The sequence below is a fragment of the Durio zibethinus genome, chromosome 8 (genome assembly GCF_047325235.1).
Source record: "Durio zibethinus cultivar Kanyao isolate XHJ-2024 chromosome 8, ASM4732523v1, whole genome shotgun sequence".
Taxonomy (NCBI): Eukaryota; Viridiplantae; Streptophyta; class Magnoliopsida; order Malvales; family Malvaceae; genus Durio; species Durio zibethinus.
In genome coordinates, this window is record NC_143169.1 from 25,650,488 (window position 1) to 25,668,877 (window position 18,390).

At 34.3% G+C, this 18,390-nt stretch overlaps 4 protein-coding genes and 1 long non-coding RNA gene across 9 annotated transcripts; 2 read left to right on the plus strand and 3 right to left on the minus strand.

The window, feature by feature from the left end:
- Positions 1-1,291: 1,291 nt before the first annotated feature.
- On the minus strand, positions 1,292-2,950 carry LOC111278231 (uncharacterized). Its single transcript, XM_022864813.2, has 2 exons — positions 2,228-2,950; positions 1,292-2,097 (listed from the first exon to the last, which is right to left on the minus strand). The coding sequence occupies exons 1-2, from the start codon at positions 2,814-2,816 to the stop codon at positions 1,430-1,432; spliced, it is 1,257 nt and encodes a 418-aa protein (XP_022720548.2). The 5' UTR covers positions 2,817-2,950; the 3' UTR covers positions 1,292-1,429.
- Positions 2,951-4,111: 1,161 nt separating this feature from the next.
- Positions 4,112-6,296, minus strand: HSA32 (Aldolase-type TIM barrel family protein). Its single transcript, XM_022864814.2, has 5 exons — positions 6,069-6,296; positions 5,777-5,968; positions 5,489-5,699; positions 4,451-4,674; positions 4,112-4,363 (listed from the first exon to the last, which is right to left on the minus strand). The coding sequence occupies exons 1-5, from the start codon at positions 6,192-6,194 to the stop codon at positions 4,253-4,255; spliced, it is 864 nt and encodes a 287-aa protein (XP_022720549.2). The 5' UTR covers positions 6,195-6,296; the 3' UTR covers positions 4,112-4,252.
- A 482-nt stretch (positions 6,297-6,778) lies between these two features.
- On the plus strand, positions 6,779-8,487 carry LOC111278234 (transmembrane protein, putative (DUF1218)). The gene is made up of 3 exons (XM_022864815.2): positions 6,779-7,534; positions 7,608-7,813; positions 8,277-8,487. Exons 1-3 carry the CDS (start codon positions 7,436-7,438, stop codon positions 8,485-8,487), a joined length of 516 nt encoding a protein of 171 aa, XP_022720550.1. The 5' UTR covers positions 6,779-7,435.
- A 386-nt stretch (positions 8,488-8,873) lies between these two features.
- LOC111278233 (oxygen-evolving enhancer protein 3-2, chloroplastic-like) lies at positions 8,874-16,897 on the minus strand. 3 transcript variants are annotated; one of them, XM_089764982.1, is made up of 5 exons: positions 16,405-16,897; positions 15,787-15,913; positions 9,698-9,853; positions 9,432-9,566; positions 8,874-9,031 (listed from the first exon to the last, which is right to left on the minus strand). In XM_089764982.1, exons 1-3 carry the CDS (start codon positions 16,703-16,705, stop codon positions 9,787-9,789), a joined length of 495 nt encoding a protein of 164 aa, XP_089621108.1. In that variant the 5' UTR covers positions 16,706-16,897; the 3' UTR covers positions 8,874-9,031; positions 9,432-9,566; positions 9,698-9,786. The 3 variants fall into 3 exon arrangements, with proteins under 3 accessions (XP_089621108.1, XP_089621109.1, XP_089621110.1); XM_089764983.1 differs by lacking the exons at positions 8,874-9,031; positions 9,432-9,566; positions 9,698-9,853 and having other exon boundaries at positions 15,361-15,913; positions 16,405-16,896; XM_089764984.1 differs by lacking the exons at positions 8,874-9,031; positions 9,432-9,566; positions 9,698-9,853 and having other exon boundaries at positions 15,789-15,913; positions 16,277-16,893.
- LOC149517690 (uncharacterized) lies at positions 16,688-18,318 on the plus strand. Of its 3 annotated transcripts, XR_016344168.1 has the most exons (5): positions 16,688-16,825; positions 16,931-17,082; positions 17,175-17,322; positions 17,397-17,528; positions 17,760-18,318. It is a non-coding gene; the product is annotated as an uncharacterized LOC149517690 (long non-coding RNA). The 3 variants fall into 3 exon arrangements; XR_016344167.1 differs by having other exon boundaries at positions 16,931-17,322; positions 17,397-17,582; XR_016344166.1 differs by having other exon boundaries at positions 16,931-17,322.
- The last annotated feature ends 72 nt before the right edge of the window (positions 18,319-18,390 follow it).

Genomic DNA, 18,390 nt, shown 5'->3' on the forward strand with positions numbered 1-18,390 from the left:
TTTAAAATTATAGCTTGAAAAATAAGTCGTGTGAAGCTTGAAGATGTATCTGTTGACCCTTTTGAATAACGTGAAAAGAATAATAAATACAGGGGTAAACCTTTTATTACAATGTTTGCCTGTGGAACCTGCTGTTGGCATTGATGATGATGAGAGACCAGTGATGGAAGCTGTATGTGACATCCGCAAGTCATGGATAACAATGGGTGGTTGTGGAGCTTTTGTTTGGTAGGGGTTCGAAAAAGGCGTTCCCCATTTCGTTATCATCTCCTTGTTTCATAGAGTTTTAGAATTTTTTTTTTTATAACAAAATTAGAGATATTTTTAATTTTGTTTGTATTTATTTATTTTGCAATTTAAATGTGTATATTTTAATTTTCGATTCAATGCATGTAAGATTTTATTTTTAAAATATTTTTTTAAAATCAAATTTTAATTGATATATAAAAATTTATTTTCTTATTAATTAAATTAATCGTAGTACATGATAGAGTTTTATTATTAATTTTTCTTTTAAAATCAAGTTAAAATAAGTAAAATGGTTAATAATACGACTTTTAAAATTTTTAAGTTCAAAATTTAACATGTATCAATCTGATTTAATTTTACGTTAATTTTATTTAATTGATTTTTATTGATGTAATATATAATATAATATATGTTGTAATCTTTTTGAGAAGATAATATATATAATAATTTAATTTTTAACTGACTAGCCCATGGAAAATGGATTAGTGCTTTATTCCCTTATATCAATTTGGTATATTTTCATAATTTTATTTTTAAAATATATATTTTTCAAAATTCAATCTTTGTTGACATAATGACATTAAAAGAAGGGTTTTTTTTTTTTTTTTAATTTTCAATTGAATCGATTCGTGTGGATAACCATAGTAACCTAGTTAAAAATTAGTCACGTGAGCATATAAATAGTAATGTACCAATGAAATAAAGAATTTCTTGATTTATTTTCCTTTTTCAATCACTTGCCGAAGAATAAAGGAAAAAAGTTTTTGCCCCTTCCATTTTTTCACCTCAATAATCATCCTAACAAGGAAACCGATTATTTCTATTTCATTTTACTTTCCTTTGTCAATATTTCTACTTCTTTTCCTTTCTCAGTCCTCACCAAACATTATAGAAATATAAAAAAAATTATTAAAAAGACAATGATAACATGTGGCCGAAAATACCATTGAACAAATTTTGTAACTTTTTTTTTAAGATAATTTGATAATTTATATAACTGTATTGTATTTTTTTTATCAAATACATACAAAATATATAAATTATCGAATCATAGCACAAAAAACTCTATGAAAAAAAAATCCTCGGGGAAGGTTGGAGAAAGAAATTAGGCCTCAATGAAGAGGAATGTGGACAAACAGAGAGGAGAAAATATGTTTTGATTGATTAATCCTATTCCTACCTAAGTTATAATTTCAGCAGTTTGCTTTGAGGGTTTGCAGATGACCACAAAACAAGGGAGGAGAGCTCTGGGATTTAGTGAATAAAGTTCCTCAATATTTGAATGGCAATCAACTTTTCCGGCCACTGAATCAAAGCTTGATTGACCTTCCATTTCTTGCAAATTTTCTAAAGGTTTATGAATCCTTCCTGCAATTACCCTGCATACTACCAGAGCTTTCCTTAGATATCTGTTGATTCGGTTCCCTTCATCAAGCTCGATACACTCAAAAGCTCTTCTACTTTTGGAAGAAGTAAAAACACCCCGGAAACCGTTGGATTCCTTCTTGGTGAAGAACCCATGTCTTAGAGTTTGACATACTCCGCATTTCTCCAATGTGCATAGGCTTGAAGTGTTTTTCGTGCCAAGAGAGCATGCAACAGTTGTGCCATAGAACCTCAAAAGCTCATTCCCATCAGCCAGGCAACGTGGATGTTTCTTGGATAGTTTGTTAGCCTTAATCTTTACCATTTCTCTGTAATCTTCAAACTGAGCAAGGGTTCTTTGCATGGTGTGTACCTTCAATATCCTTTCAATATGACCGAATTTATTTTCAGACTCTGAAAAACCTGTTTGGCATATTAATTCCACAATTTTCTTGGAGGAATCTCCTTCAGAAAGTGCAGTGACTGCACATACGAGATGATTGTCAGGTTTTTCAATAACCCAAACTACTTTAATATAAAACAATTGGAATTCCAGAAAAATTCTCAATGAAAAATGCATTTAAATATGTATACATGCGTAAATGAACTTTACCAGTATGCCTAGAGAGATGATGTGCTTCCATGGCTTCCAACTTTTTAAATTTTTCACCACATTTTTGGCAAACAAAACCTTGGGACTCTGCATCGAGAAATTTCCTAGGCCTTGAAGAGATGCCATTGCTGCTTCCCAAAAAGGAAGGGCCCCCAAGGATCGTCCTTGAAAGGCCGAATGACCTTCTACCACTGTAGACGGGCTCCATAAGGCGGTTTCCAGGGCCAGGTGTACCAGGCCTAAGGGTTCCCACAAAAGTTGAACCCCTCTTGTCACTGCCATTATCATCACAACACCGAGTATTAATCTTGAGTTCACATTTTGAGCCAGTGAAAACTACTTGATGGATTATCGGATTGAGAATGTCACTGCTCCCTATAGATCTTGGGCTACCAATTGCTGCCTTGTCTGTGTGTCTCTTGCTTCCATGAATGACATCTCTTAAATTGGATATGGATCTTGAACACCCGGACCTACATAAGCATGGCTGTCTTGTCTCACTACTGTTGCCTTTGGGATCCTGTACATCAGACAGCTCTGGTTTACACTTAACTGATCTCTTCAGACAAAACCAAGCTTCAGGCATCATCTCCCTTATTTTAAACCCTTTTTTCTCTTCTTCTCTACCGATATGTTTTTATGTCTTCAATCTCCGAAAACTCTTAAAAATTCCATCTTCGAAGCCTCTGATCACACTATTAGAATTACCAAGACAAGCGTTCATACCATCAAGGAAAGACAGATTTTCTTTGCACATTGTTTCTGTTTTTGCATCCTATTCAACGCGTTTTTCTGTTATTTCCATGTTTGGGGCAGCCATACCCATAACATAATCTTACAAGTTTTGAGAAAGGCAAAAGTAAAAAAAGAAAGAAATATTAGGCACGTTAAAAGAATGCAGATTAATATATGTAATATGTTTCCAATCATTAAGTTGCCTTTTCTTTCTTCTCCTTTGTTTTTAAGACGAATGTCAAACTTTTGGGTTGGAAACACTAAAATAAATGCCCTCAATCAATCAAGAACCAATTATTAGAGATCCGAAATGCCCTAATTCCTAGGTCTATCAGAGGCTTGAGAGATTTTATGGCATACTGATTCCGTGAAACAAGCGAAGAAACATTTGCCTTGACTCACAAACTTCCTCATAAAAACATGCCCACAGAAACTTGGCTACATTACCTATAACTGAAGGCAATAACCTGATGAACTTCGATCATTTTAATCAAAATTTGCAAGTGATAGATGTTATTTAATCATCTCTGTTAGGGGTTTTTAGAACCTAAAAGCTGGTTTATACATAATAGTAATTAGTCTTATGATAATTCAAATACCAAATGTCTTTACGATTTCACCTAAAGCTTTTGTTCTTACGTGCTAAGTAGCATACAAGGGTGTGACCAACGGCAGCGATTAAGATATTGTTATCAGCTGCGACGTGCTTATCAGTCCAGACTAGAGACATCAATCAGCAGAAAAATTTTTGCCGCTCACCCTGCTGGAAACATGTACTCCTAAATATTGGATCTAAGAAACCATAACAGGGTAGCATAATTCATTGTCCGCGCATTCACCGACAACGCGGTAATTCATTTTCCGACTCTGTGAAGTTTAAACCAATATTTATTGATTTTTTTGTTTCTCATTGTTTATCCATCTGTGGCCACCAATCGTCTCTGGCAGCATTTCAGGAATATTATAAACTTCGTTTAATTCAATATCTGGACTGTGCATAGGCACCCTTTTCATTTCTTTCGTTTCATGTATTCTATAGGTCCAAGGAGCTCCTCCCCTTAGGTGTTCTGTGGATTTACATAAGCTGCAAATATGATAAAAAAAAAAAAATACAACTTACGCATCTAATTTTTTTAACCTTTATCGAAATAATAGCCAATAAAGTTTTCATTTTCATTTAACATCACACTCACAGCACAAAAATAACACACAGTCACCACATGTAACATGTAACAACATTAACTTGACAAATGACAACAGGGAATTGGTATTTTAGAAGTCCTTATCAGTTCAGAACAGAAAATAAGAAGAACCAAGAACCGAGGTGTGATTTTTCCCCAGGTTGCGCCCCCTGAGACACTCTAAATCCATTACCTGAGAGTGATCCACGAAGAGGTTCACCTGAAAGAACAAGCCATGAATGTGGATGATGTACGCACAGAACATCAAAGTTTGGTACGAGGAAAACTGAGTGAAAAATCATTATACCTTTGGTCCATATTGCTTGATAAACCACTCAGAAGCTCTTGCATTTGAAGCTTCAAACATGGTCTTCTCAAGACCTAGACGCCCAATAACCTTTGCAATTATGTCTGCCCGTACGGAATCAGCTTGTTTGCATAGATCATCTGCATCGATCATTATCATGTCTGCACCAGCTTCTAAGCATCGCTCAGCCCTTCCAATCAATAGATCCACATCTTCAACAAATTCTGTCAACAAAGGTAAGCTTAGGATTATAGACAAGTTTTCCCAACCCAAAAGCATAAACACAATCGAGTGTTATTCCAGGCAACATTCACTAGAAAAGCTAAGCAGCCACTTCGCACTAGCTAAGCAAACGTAATAATTGTGGTTGTTTTCAAATTAGCTCAGATACCATATTGGTTCAACCATGTCTTCCTTTCCTAAATCTCTCAGGTCAACATAGTGCAAAAGATGTAAATTGCAGAATTGGAGCTTCTCAAAACTTAAAAATTTAAGCACAAATATTGATGAAAACATAAAGAGGTGCGAGCAGAATTTGAATCTCTCAACACCAAGCACCAGTTCACAAAAAAATATATGAAATGGATACAAGGACAACTATCTTGCAGTGTATAATTGGCATAATTAAAATCCCTTAGCACAAAATTACTTATCCAAAGCAATTTCAAGACAAAACAATCATCGCACCAAGAGGATATGAAATTCCCTATTTAAATGGCTTCACTCACTCTAAACACTCATCCAAAGCAATTTCAAGACAAAACAATCATAGCACCAAGAGGACATGAAATTCCATATTTAAATGGTTCCACTCACTCTAACACAGCAAATGCTGAACATTATTGCTAAGACATGTTCATAGACACAAAATGAGGGGTCTCAAAAAGGAAATCATTAAAAAAGTGTGACTAGCTATCTGTTCCACTCTTCTGAAGCTTAACTTAATAAATATAAAATAAAAAAAATCAAAGCCAGCATGAGAAATTGGAAATCATTAAAAAAATTTACTAGCTCATTTAAAAGAATCTGATCCCCTACCAGTTGATCGAGGCGAAGGAGGAATATAAGCCCCAAATGCTCTATCTCTACCAATGGGAATATCAGACTTGTTAAACTTGACAGCAAACTGAGGTTTGGCTTTTAGGCCTCCACTTTTAATCAATCTCACATATCTCAAAAGAGTTTCTTCAGGAACTTCAAGCGATGTCACATTAAGCTCAATGGTGTCAAACCCCATTTGCTTACACTCCTATTAACATTAAATTATTACTATATCAGAAAGGAAAACATTTTACAAAAAGCATTAAAACTTTCATCTGGGTGTACCTCAACATAGTCTTTAAACGCTGATGGACCTTTACGAAGCAAATGCTCGGCCCAATCACCAGTGCTAACATAAACATTATGCTGGTGAGCCATGTCAATCACTTGTTTGAGAAATGATTTTGGCATCAAGCTATGGGAACCCCCAGAGAACTTCAATCCATCAACAAATTGACCCATTGACTCAAACATTTCCTGGTAAAAGAAACAAATTTTGAGCTCAACCCCAAATTTCCAAACAGACAATCAACAAAGAAGTTGATCAGAAATAAAAACAACCCATGAATTCCCATACCTGGAGGACGTTCTGGGTCAAGAGAGTGTGATTGGGTCCTCGCATTTCTGTGACCCCAAACCGGCGAGGCTTTTCGGGTCGATCCTCGTCTTCCTCGAAGTTCTTCCATCTGTAATACATCGACATTTCTGTTAACCCTTTCTTTTGGGATTTTATGTATTTGTAGATAGTTCTTTTTTTTTTTTTTTAATTTATTAATAAAAAGCCTACTATAACCTTTGTTTGATGTCTACGCTGGAGATTTCTGAAGTTTTGAGTTGGTTCTAGAGAAATGTGTTTCGAATAGACTCGGTCCATGGTCGGGACCCGCCCAACACCTGTACTTTCTCAGCAAATTCGGGCCACGTGTAAAATTGTTTTTTCAGTGAATTTTTTTTTAATCTTCATAATGTTTAAATTGTTAAATCTGTTCCGTTGATAATATAGCGTGAGATCATCAAGCCGAATTTTATGTTTCAACAAATCAAATTTTGGAGAATTATTTTCATGTAGCTACAGTATGTCAGTAGCTACATTGGCAATTTATTTAATGATTCCCGTACATGTTCCTTCATTATCCTATGTGAAAATATGTATGCTTCATGAGAATTTTTTTTTTTTTAAGTAAAGGCTTTATGAGAAATTTGAAACAGTTAAAGGTGCGACACTGCCCACTTAAGGTTAGATTCCAGGCAATGAACAAAAAAAAAAAAAAAAGAAAAGAAAAGTTTGATTCCAGGCTTCTAGCTAAGGTTTTGATGTATGTCATTTGCTTCACAAAGTTACGTTGGTGCCACCTTTTCCTGATTCCAAAACGTTTTGATCAGTTACCGATTCTTGAAATTGGGAAACCTGGAAAAGAAAGGAACGGCTAGGATATCATACAGTTGCTACTGCCGATGCCCCAAGCTAAACTGGGGTTTGTTGCTATGGCTTTGACCATGGGCCATGATGGCCTTTGAGAATTAAGCCATGACTTATCAAAAGGTTTCTACTTACAATTAAGATCAAGTTGGGATATGATTTACTGTCCACACAACTCAGGGATTGATCAAATGTTTCTCTTAGTCCTGTGGATAATCTACTTTTCTTGTTCCCCATGGAAGGAATACGAATTCAAAAAGAAAAGGTGCGAAAAGAAGAATAAAGAAAAATGTATGAACAAAAGAAGCTTTAAATCCAAAACTAACAGCTCACAGCCAATCTCCCTCGTATTTGTTACTATTAATCTGTATGCCTGGTCTTACTTTATTCGTATTCTCCTCTTCATTCGGACTCCAGAATTCATAAAGCTTGCTCTTATAAAGGGGGCCTTTCACTGAGAGGTTTCTCCTGCCTTCTTTGCAATCATATTCTTTGGTGCTCCATACTAAACTTCTATAATAGACATGGCAAAAAACTTTGGTTTTCTGATTTGTCTCTTGATCATGGCCATGGACATTACTGCTGGGATACTTGGCATTCAAGCGGAAATAGCTGAAAACAAGGTATGGTTAGAATGAAAATAGAATTTTAGTCTTAAGTTTTTCTTAATGATCGATACATGCTGCTGTTAAACAGGTGAAGCATTTGAGGATGTGGATTTTTGAGTGTAGAGACCCCAGTTTTACTGCTTTCAAGCTAGGATTGGCGGCAGCAGTACTTCTTGGCCTTGCCCATGTTATTGGCAACCTTCTTGGTGGTTGCGTATGCATTTGGACCAAGGAAGACTTAGACAGAGCAACTGCTAACAAACAATTAGCCGTGGCTTCCCTCATTTTCTCATGGTATGTCTTCTAATGTCCCTTCATCTCCCTCTCGGTCTTGTATCTTTATCTACACTTCTTCATGACCAACAAATAAACTGCTCACATTGTATGATAGAATCAAAAGTAGAAAAATATCTCAGGGCAAGGCCCAAAGTTGATAAAAACCTGAAACAATCTCTATATCCGGGCCTTGCCACTCCTTGATCTCCACCTTTTCATAACAAATTGAGAATTAAATGTTTCGAGTCCACCTTGAAATTATTATTTTCATTTCATTTGCACAAAAAATGTGAAGGCTTAAGCCTGAAGGTACCCCAATCCATATTCAAAACCTTTTCCTAACAAAGTTTGCCAGAGATATAAATCATGCTTTCCTTTATGGTCAAGAAATATCTACTTAAAATCAGTACTCAAGGTTTTTTTTTTTTTTTTTGAGCAAAGATATATAATCATGCCCTCTAACTTGTGATGACAAATACAGGATAGTATTAGCAGTTGGATTCTCAATGCTGATCATAGGGACACTGTCAAACTCAAAGTCAAGGAAAACATGCGGCATAACTCATCATCGGCTTTTCTCCATTGGAGGAATTCTATGTTTTATCCATGGACTTTTCACTGTTGCTTACTATGTATCGGCCACCGCAGCAGCCCGAGAAGATAGAGCAAATCAACCTCGAGCCACTTCTTAATTTACGGGATCCAACTTTTCCAAGCTCTGTAACAAAGTTAACATTTGATTTTTAATTATTTGTATTGATATTTTGGATACAATGAGAAAGGTTTCTTGAAAGCAGAAACAATACTGAAGAAATCGTATGATTCAATTAGAAATTGATTTAGAACGTCAACTGAAGCCATTGCCAATCTTAAAATATTCCCTCAAACTAATCCTCCAAAAAAAAAAAAAATCTAAAAGATGAAAAACCCAGAAAGAATACTGATATTTCATAACTTGAATAAGCCTAACTATCATAATCAGCAAGGCCGGCCTTGGAGCCAGCACCAGCCATCTTAGGCAACAACATGTTGTGACTTGTGAATATTATACAAAACACCACCGTTAGCAATTGTAACGGTTCCAAGCAACCTACTAAGTTCCTCATCGTTCCTAACTGCTAACTGAATGTGCCTTGGAACAATCCCTTTCTTCTCTTGTCCCTTGCAGCATTACCAGCCAATTCCAAAACTTGTAAAGTATCAAGTAACAGCTTAATCAAGTTTATCCAGTCAAACCTAAGGCAGCTCGAGTAAATAAGAAGCCAAATTTGAGAATGAAAAAATAAGCTCAGTTGAGCTCAAACCAAGTTTCAAGCCTCAAAATTTCCAATCAAGCCGAACTCAAGCTCAGTAATGAACTATTTTTTTTGTGACCACTAACGGAAACTATAAATGGAAAAATAATTCAAACTAATATTCCGACTGCCACGAGCAAGGCAAAAGTGTGCATTATTTATTTTGATTGTTGCTTAAATTGATTGGCTGTTGTTTTCCACTTTGTTTCCTGAAACTAAAATCTTTTGAGTGACGGGAAAGTGCTTCACAAATTAACAAGTTTCAATTTCGTTAATAGACAAAGATTCCCTTTGGATAGCATAGAAATGAAATTGTCTCTAAAATGATGAACAAGGCTTACTTCAAAATGCAACAATTCCCTTAGCCAAGCTTGGCAAGAACGTCGTTCAGAGTAGATAAAGTCTGAGCATAATACTTCTCTGCTTCAGGGGTGCTCTGCTTCAGGGGTGCTCTTGATCTTGGCTGCATGGTCCAGCTATAAGAAAAAATGATCATAAGAAAAAAAAAATCATATCAGAAACTCATGATAATTTACCATGTTTCGTTAAATAATAGTAATTGGGTGGCAATTATGCAGAAAACACCAAAGAAAACTTCAAAACGTACGTCGAAGAGATTTTAGTGAGATCCTTGAGAGACTTCTTCTCATCTTTGGGCTTGGCAGAAATGACAGTGTTAAGGTCATAGCGGAGATACTAAGCCTTGAGACGGAGATCATTCTCGACATAAGGCCAGGCTTTTTTGTCAATCAAACTCTTGACACCAAGAATCAGGGATTTAAATAGCGGTCGCGGTCACGTTTTCGGTTGCGTAGCATTTGTCGCGTTTTCGAATATAACGGAGATAATTACGGTCACTGCGGTCATCACGGTCGTGAAATTTTTTTTTTTTTTGCACAATTTATTATAAAATGTAATAATTATAATTATAATTATAAAAACTCTTATTCAATAATTTTAAAAATAGTTTATGACACTCTATGTTTTTTATTTTCTAAAAAAATTATTCACAATTTTATTAAGATTATAAAAAGCATTCATATTTGATTTATCCATAAAATTTTTTTTGGCCAAGTTCATATTCAATATTAATTCTAGACAAATCAAATATTAACAAAACATAATATGTTAAATACCAAGCATTTAATTTAATAAAATTACAAACTTAAAAATATAATAATTTCAAATTCCATCAACTACAATTATTGATACATATTTCAAATTTACCACATGGTAGAATGACGAGGAGGATCAGATTCTCTATCTTCACTTTGAGAGCCAAGTTGACTCCATCTCCATCTCTGAGACCTTTGTTCTTGATACATTTGAGGTGGAGGATATATTTGAGGATGATACATTTGTGGTGGAGGGTACATTTGTGGTGGAGGGTACATTTGTGGTAACTAATACATTTGAGGTGGAGGATATATTTGAGGAGGTGGAGGATACATTTGAGGTGGATAATAACCATATCGAGGTGGATAACCATGAGGAGGTTGAAAATTATGTTGTTCTGGTGGATAGTAATGTCTTTGAGTACTAGCAGATGATTCACTATATTCAAAGTTACTAGAATTTGGTCTCTCACCTGAAGATGAAGAACCTCTAGAAATTTCATAGTGGTGCTTCTTTGCTTTTCCTTTTGATCGAGCTGTACGTGCACTTTGACCCTTACTAGATTCAGCAAATGGATTTCTTCCGTATTCTGCCATATTAATAAAAAGTCCACCAGTAGCAGCAAGCCCAAATTCTCCTCCAAGTGGGCTGTAAGGTCGATTTGCATCCATATTATCACCAAAATTCGCACCATCACCATCACCATCTCCATCACCATCATCATCTGGACTTAAACCACCACCATCATCACTCTGACTTGGTGTTGGACTTGAACTTGAATGAGATACATTCCTTTCTTGAGATTGACGTGATCGTTCAACATTCATTTCATTATCAGAATTATCTGCAGGTAACCAATCAGAGTTTTGACCATCTAATAGAGGATTTTCTTTCTCTTGCAGCCATTCTGTTAGTGGATCATCATCTTCAAAAATATGGTCAAGGCTAATAAGATTAAAACTATTATTTATTTCATCAATGCTCATTCTTTTTTGATGTCTCATCCTCAACCTCATGTTATAATAGGTATATACAAGTTTCTGGAGTCTTGCAAACTTCAATCTGTTTCTTGCTTTGGTGTGAATATAGCTAAATGTGCTCCAATTACGTTCACAATTTGATGCAGATGTTGTTTGACTAAGCACTTTGATTGCTAGTTTTTGTAATTCAGGAACACAAGTGCCATATATCATCCACCACTCAGCTGTATAAAATTATTTAAATTAAATTTCAATGGGCTATACAATTAAATAATATAAATAAATTATAATTATTTAACTTACTATTTACTTGGATTCATTTGCTTCCAAGCTCTTTGTGCTTGTGGACTACCAAATGTTTCATGCTTGTCTCGAAATAATAACAACTACATCATTGAAAATACAATAATAAATGAATAAATCAAAAATAATTTAATTTTTAATACATAAAACAAATGTTAAAGTTATAAAATAGTATTAAATACTAACCTGATTAATCATTCTGATTTGAGTATCTATCGAAGGTTCTAATCTTTCAATAACTGCTTTTATACCTTCTAATGTTTCGTTAAATACATTTGCAGAATTTTTCACTCCAAATTGAAATTGTGGATTTAGATAGTAACCTAAACATAATTTATAACAATATTATATTAAAGGAATAAAAAATAAATATATAAGCAATTTAAGTATAAAAAATAAACATATTTTTTAAATACCATCTATATTCTTGGTTTACTTACCAGCTGAATACAAGTCAGAGTGCATGAAACTCCATCTATTGTCAATAATCTTTTCATATTCAGCAGAATAACGACAAGTTTGTTGAATTGCTTGTTTAGCTCTATCCACAGCCTCGTAAATAAAGCCAATTGTTGGTTTTTCATCACCATCCACAAGGCGCAACACTTTTACCAAAGGCTCATAAACTTTTATTATATCACTTGCTTTTTTCCAAAAATCTTTTCCCAAAATGATTTTTTTGACTTCATAAGCAGGTCCTGATTTTTGTTGTCCCCATTTTGAATCTTTAAATTCCTATATATTCATCAATAAATTTTTAGAGTAATATATTTTAAATTAATATTTTAAAACAATAATATTATAAAAAGATGCTAGATTTAAATAATTGTACTAATTACTAAGTACTAACCTTTGAATTGAACATCTCTCTTAAACTTTGCTTTTGCCTTATTATTTCTTCTAATTGTATGAAATGAGTGGCAAATCGGGTAAGAGCAGGACGAAGTATTTGCTTCCCTTGTGTATATTTCTTCATCAAATTAACAGTCCAAATGTGATTGTATAAAAAACAAGTCACTTTGTTTGCATCATCCAAAACCTTTGCCACAATTTTTTTCCTCCCAATATCTTCAAGGCACAAGTCCAAACAATGAGCTGAACATGCTGTCCAATACAAATGTTTTCTCTTCTCCATTAGTCTTTTTCCTGCGGCCTTAAGTGCTGCCTCATTATTAGTGACTATTTGAACAATGTATTTTTCTCCAATTTCTTCCACAACTTCATCTAATAATCTGTAGTAAAAGTTTGTATCTCTACTACGAACACTTGAGACATCTATAGATTTCCAAAAAATAGTCCCTTTACTACAGTAAACAAGAAAATTAATGATATGCGTTTGATTCAAACTATTGGTCCAACCATCACACATCAAAGTGACACCCAATTCATTCCAATAAGCTTTTAATCCATTAACCCATTCATGAACTTGTTGATACTCAGACTCTAAATACACATCTGAGACCTCATAAGGTGTTGGAAGTCTTACATGTTGGCCAACTTCTGCTGCCACAGAAATCAAATTATGCAACCATGGAGAATTTGCTAATTGAAAAGGAAGTCGATCATATATCAAAAATTTTGATACTGATTCACCCATTTTTCTTCTTAATGTCTTTAGAAATGAATCACTTACTTTTGGTTGTCTTGAACTTTTACTTCTAACCAATTCAGGAACAGCTCCCCTTAATGAAAATTCAGACTCATTTGGAGTTCTTGTTCTTTCTTCAAAATATTCAGCAACTGAACCATGAGAGCTTCGTCCTTCTTCATATATGTTACTCCAACCACTAGTTTTTTGTCTGAATTCTTGTCTTCTGTGCCACTCATGTTGTGATTGGATACTATCTCGCACGGCTTGTCTAGTAGCAATGTCTTCATTAATAAATCCTTCATAATCATCTTCCCCTCTTAACTGTGATAAAAATTCATTTTTTCTTCTTTTGTTGTCAGCCTTTTTTGATTTGCTTTCTTGAAGGAGTTTCATCATGCTTTCTTTTACTATACCTATTAATAATATAGTTTTAAAAAAAAAGAAAAAATTAGTTGCACATGCTTATGTAATTTTATAATTTTTATTAAGAAATTAACAATAATATTTTCAAAGAAATTAAAAAAACATAACATACCAGTAACGTTGGGGCATGGTGCAACATTGCCAGTTTTATGAGCAATGTGTTCTTTGAAACGTGTTATTCCTCCTTTTACAACTTTACCACAAAGTTTACATGAAACATTTCCTCTTGTATTTGGCACAGGTGTTCCAAAATGCCAACCTATATCATCACTTGGCACGCCCTCTACTCCTTTACTCGGGAACTCTTCACGTGGTGGCATACTTACTATTTTGTATAAAAACAAAATAAACTTATATTTAGAAATATTAATATTACTTATTACATCATTAAAAATTGATTTTAGGCTAAATTTTTTAATTTTTAGTTTTTAATCTTAAGAATATTATTAAATAACTTAATCTTTTAGATGCACTAATTGATATTAATTTTTTTATCACAAATAACTTCAAATAATTATATAATAAATACAATCTTCAATAATTACACAAAAATAATAAGAATTAATCTAATATTAAAAGAATTGACAACGATATAAATATCAAAACAACAAAAAAAATTATTAAATTTCATATACAAAATTATAAATTAATATCTAACACAATCAAAATATAATATTTAATTTTAATTAATTTTTGTCTAACTTATATAAAAAATTTATCAATAATTTTCATCTACAATCTCTATGTATATCATATTAAATTATTAATCTTTTATTTTTTTTAATTATAAATCTTCAATCCCTCTAATTAGATTTTATCTAAAAAAAATTTCAAAAATTAAAAGTTTTCAAACTTATATTTTAATAAAATTTTCAAACCTATATTTTTATTTTTTAGTTTTTAATCTTAATAAGAATAATAGATCATAAAATGCTAAATTTGTTAAGTAACTTAATTTTTTTGATACAATAATTGATATAAAATTTTTTTTATCACAAACAACTTTTAATAATTATATAATAAACACAATCTTCAATAATTACACAAAAATAACAAGAATTAATATAACATCAAAAGAATTGACAATAATATAAATATCAAAACAACAAAAAAAATTTAAATTCATATGCAAAATTATAAATTAATATATAACACAATCAAAATATAATATTTAATTTTAATTATTTTTCATCTAACTTATACAAAAAATTTTATCAAAATTTTCATTTAAAATATCTATATATTATATTAATTATAAATTTTCAAAACCACTAATTAAATTTTATCTAAAAAATTTTCAAAAATTAATTACAAAATTAAATAAAAAAATTCAATCCCACCTTCCATACACCCTACCACACTCAATCCCTCCCCACCCCATCAATCCCTCTCCACCTTCCCTCTCAACATCCCACCACACCCAATCCCTCCCCACCTTCCCTCCCAACATCCCACCACACCCAATCCCTCCCCACCTTCCCCCCCCCACGCCCCACCACACCCAATCCTCCCACCCCCCTCCAATCTCTCCACGTGCCTAAATATATCAATCTGTTTGACTCTTTCTAACAACCCGAGCCGAGACCATTCTAGAAACATTTCATTTTACTGTTCATCATCTTCTTCATCTTTACTTTCTCTGGCTTTCCAGAAAAAAATTTTTTTTTCGTCTCTCATTTTCTCTCACATCCCTTTATCACTATCACTTGCTGACTTACCTAGTATCTACAGATCTTGTTCATCTTTCAAACTCTCACAAGACACAGCAGATCGATCATTTTACAGAAATTTTACAAAAAAAAAAAGATAATTTAACTTTCTTTTCTTACCTTGTTTGATTTTGATTCTTGAATGTTGATCGAAAACTTGAGGTTGATTTGAATTTGAATGCCGAAAATGCCGTTTAAATGGTTGAAACTTGAAACTCTGTTTTCTAGCTCGTTTTACAATTTTTTTTTATGATAAAGATTTGAGATTGTGAGCTTTATTTTTTGATTTGACTTTTACTTTTACTTTTGCAGGTTTGTTGTTTTATTTTGCAGGCGTAAAATTTTATTTTTTTGTTAAAACTATTAGATCCGTGAGTAGAAAAATGGAATAGCGATAATAACGGTCCGTTATTGCCGCTATTGCCCGTTACGCTGTTATTTTACGGCCGTTATTCTCCGTTTTTGATGGGAATGAATTTTTCAACCGCTTTCTATACATTAACGGTAGCGGAAGGCAGCGCTACCGCAATTTTGCGGCCGCTATTCCGCTATCAACCCGTTTTTTGAATCCCTGCCAAGAATGTCCTTGGCTGACTCCTTTGCGCTCTGAGCTGCCTGAGCTGGAGTAAGTGGTTGGAGGAAGAACCTGGATTTGTATAGGAGACCAAGGTCTCTTGGCTCATCAGAATTGAGAGTTCCAGCTGCCAACATGCCGATTTGACCATCAAATTACTGAACTGTATCAAATATATAATAATTGCATTTTCAACCTACAATTTCAGTTGTCATGTTCTTTACGATCCCTACACTACAAAGCAATTTTGATTAAATTTGGGAAACTACATTGGTGGTTAATCCTCTTAGCAATTTATAAGGGATTGTTTATGAATGATTTCTACTAGAAACTAAGAAAAAGTTTCCGATGCAAAATCATTTTCCTTTCATTATATGCAAAATCATTTTCCTTTCATTATTCTAGCAAACGGAGCCCAATTGACAAATATCCATAAAACTAATGATAAAAATCTTGTCATTTTCATTCCAATTTTATGTACTTTCTTTACCTTCTCGTAGCAAAGTACAGTGCTGATTTACAAGTTTAACCAAACTACCATTCCAAACAAAGCTAACTGCAGGGAGAGCAAAAAATCATCAGAAGATCTGTAGAAATTGAAAAGAATTGATGACTTACGCAATCCACCAGAGGGTGGTGGAGGTGGGCCAACCTTGATGCTTTTTGCATCGGCAAGCACAGCTTGAACAAAGGAGCCTGTGGCCAAACCAGCAGCAACAAGATCCAACACGGCTCTGCGTCCAGTTTCAGGCTCAGTAGGTGCCTGTTGAGCTCTAACGATGAAACCAGACCTAGCCACAGCCACTTTATTGTTGCTAGCAATGTTCAAGCGGGTTTGGCCACTGAATTGGAGACTGACTTCCGGGACAGCCTGTGAGAATCCAAGTAAGCCAGCCATGGATGCCACTGCTTCTGCCATCTCCACAACAAAGTGTTTTCAATATGACAGGGCTTAGAGAAGAGATGAAGAATTATATTTTTGTTTTGGGATAAGTATCACTATATGGGATTGGGGTGTTCGACTAACGAATTTGTTCAGGTTTGTTCGCATCTTTTTCTTTTTTTTTGTGACGTAGATTGGTTTCGGGCAGATCCTTATCTGTTATTTTCTACTTTGCATAACCTGGATATCAATTGTTCATAGACATGTGGTGGTCAATGATTTCGGCATTTGACATGTTGGATTGCGTTCCATGGTGGCCTGCTTGTGTTTTGACACGTGGAATCGGCATATGCTTTGCTACAAAACTGTCAGACTTCAACAAACGGCACCAAAATATAACGAGGCAAGTTAAGGTGGGCCAATCGGTCAACTCCTGGGTCGAGCAGGTTTATATTAATGGGCTAAACAACCCGACCCAAATTTGTTTTTATTATTGTTGCTGTAGGTGATTATTTGGTGTAGGCAAAATATAAACACCCAGCTGAACATGATAAAAGGCTTAAGCTTTCAACAATGTGAAGAGAATCATGAACTTGATAAATAGAAGCTAAAGAATTCAATGGAATCTGCTGAGAAAAAATGCATTGATACAGGTAATTTTTACTGCTTTTGAAAAGTTGGTTTATTTTAATGCTAGATTTTGTAAATTTAATTTTCTGTCCTGCAGAGCTAGAGAAGAAAAACGAAGAAGAGTTGAATGCTGTTGTTTCTGAGTTAAGGGATAATAATGCGTCTTCAAAGGAGGAGCTTTGCGAGGAAGTGTCTGAAAAAGCTTTGCGAGGAAGTGTCTGAAAAGCTGGTATGATCTTAATCTTAGAAACCTGTCATGCATGAGATGATTAATGAGCTAAAGGTGAGCCTAGGTTTTGATGTTCATTTATTCTACGTTTTATGTGCTAGTATACATGGACAAGTGATGCATGTTAAAATTTGTATTTGATACATCGGTATTGCTTAAATTTCTAGGAGAATTAGGTGGCTAGAGTCTTTAATTCTTCTTGGTTGTGCTGAGTAGAGTTCTATTTTGTAGGCTGAAAAGAATGAACTTGGTCATGAGAAACAAAGACTAAAGACTGAGAAAGAGAATCTTGAGCGGCAAGTCAAGACCTTGGTTCTGAGCCAGGATTCCTACCTCATCTTCCTGCTCTTCCAACTCCATTTTTTAACCCAGGCCAAGTTGTTGGTGGCATGCTAGTGCCCTTTGTTGTCTATCCTGGAGCTTCCATGCGGCCGTTATTGCCTCCTGCTGCTGTTGATGCATCACAGGATAATATTCTCCGTCCTCCGGTTGCACAAGCTGGCAAGCTGTTATTTTGTGCCTGCCGTCCTCAGCACAAAGAACCATTGTTCAAACTTATATTTGTCATTGATCTTGGTGATTTTCGTTTTAGTTTGTACCTTTTACTTTTTATTCCCCTCTGGAAGAGTATGAGAACTAAAAGCCATGTTGGGCGAAGATTGAAAGTTGAAACTCGCATCATTTATTGGTCGGATAACTTCTAATTTTTAGTTTGTACTTTGTCTTTTTACTCCTCTCCTTTGGAAGAGTGTGAGAACAGGAAGCCATGTTGTTCGAAGATTTGGGAGCCATGTTGTTCGAAGATTTGGGAGCCATGTTGTTCGAAGCTTTGGAAGTTGAAACTTTCATCATTAATTGCTTA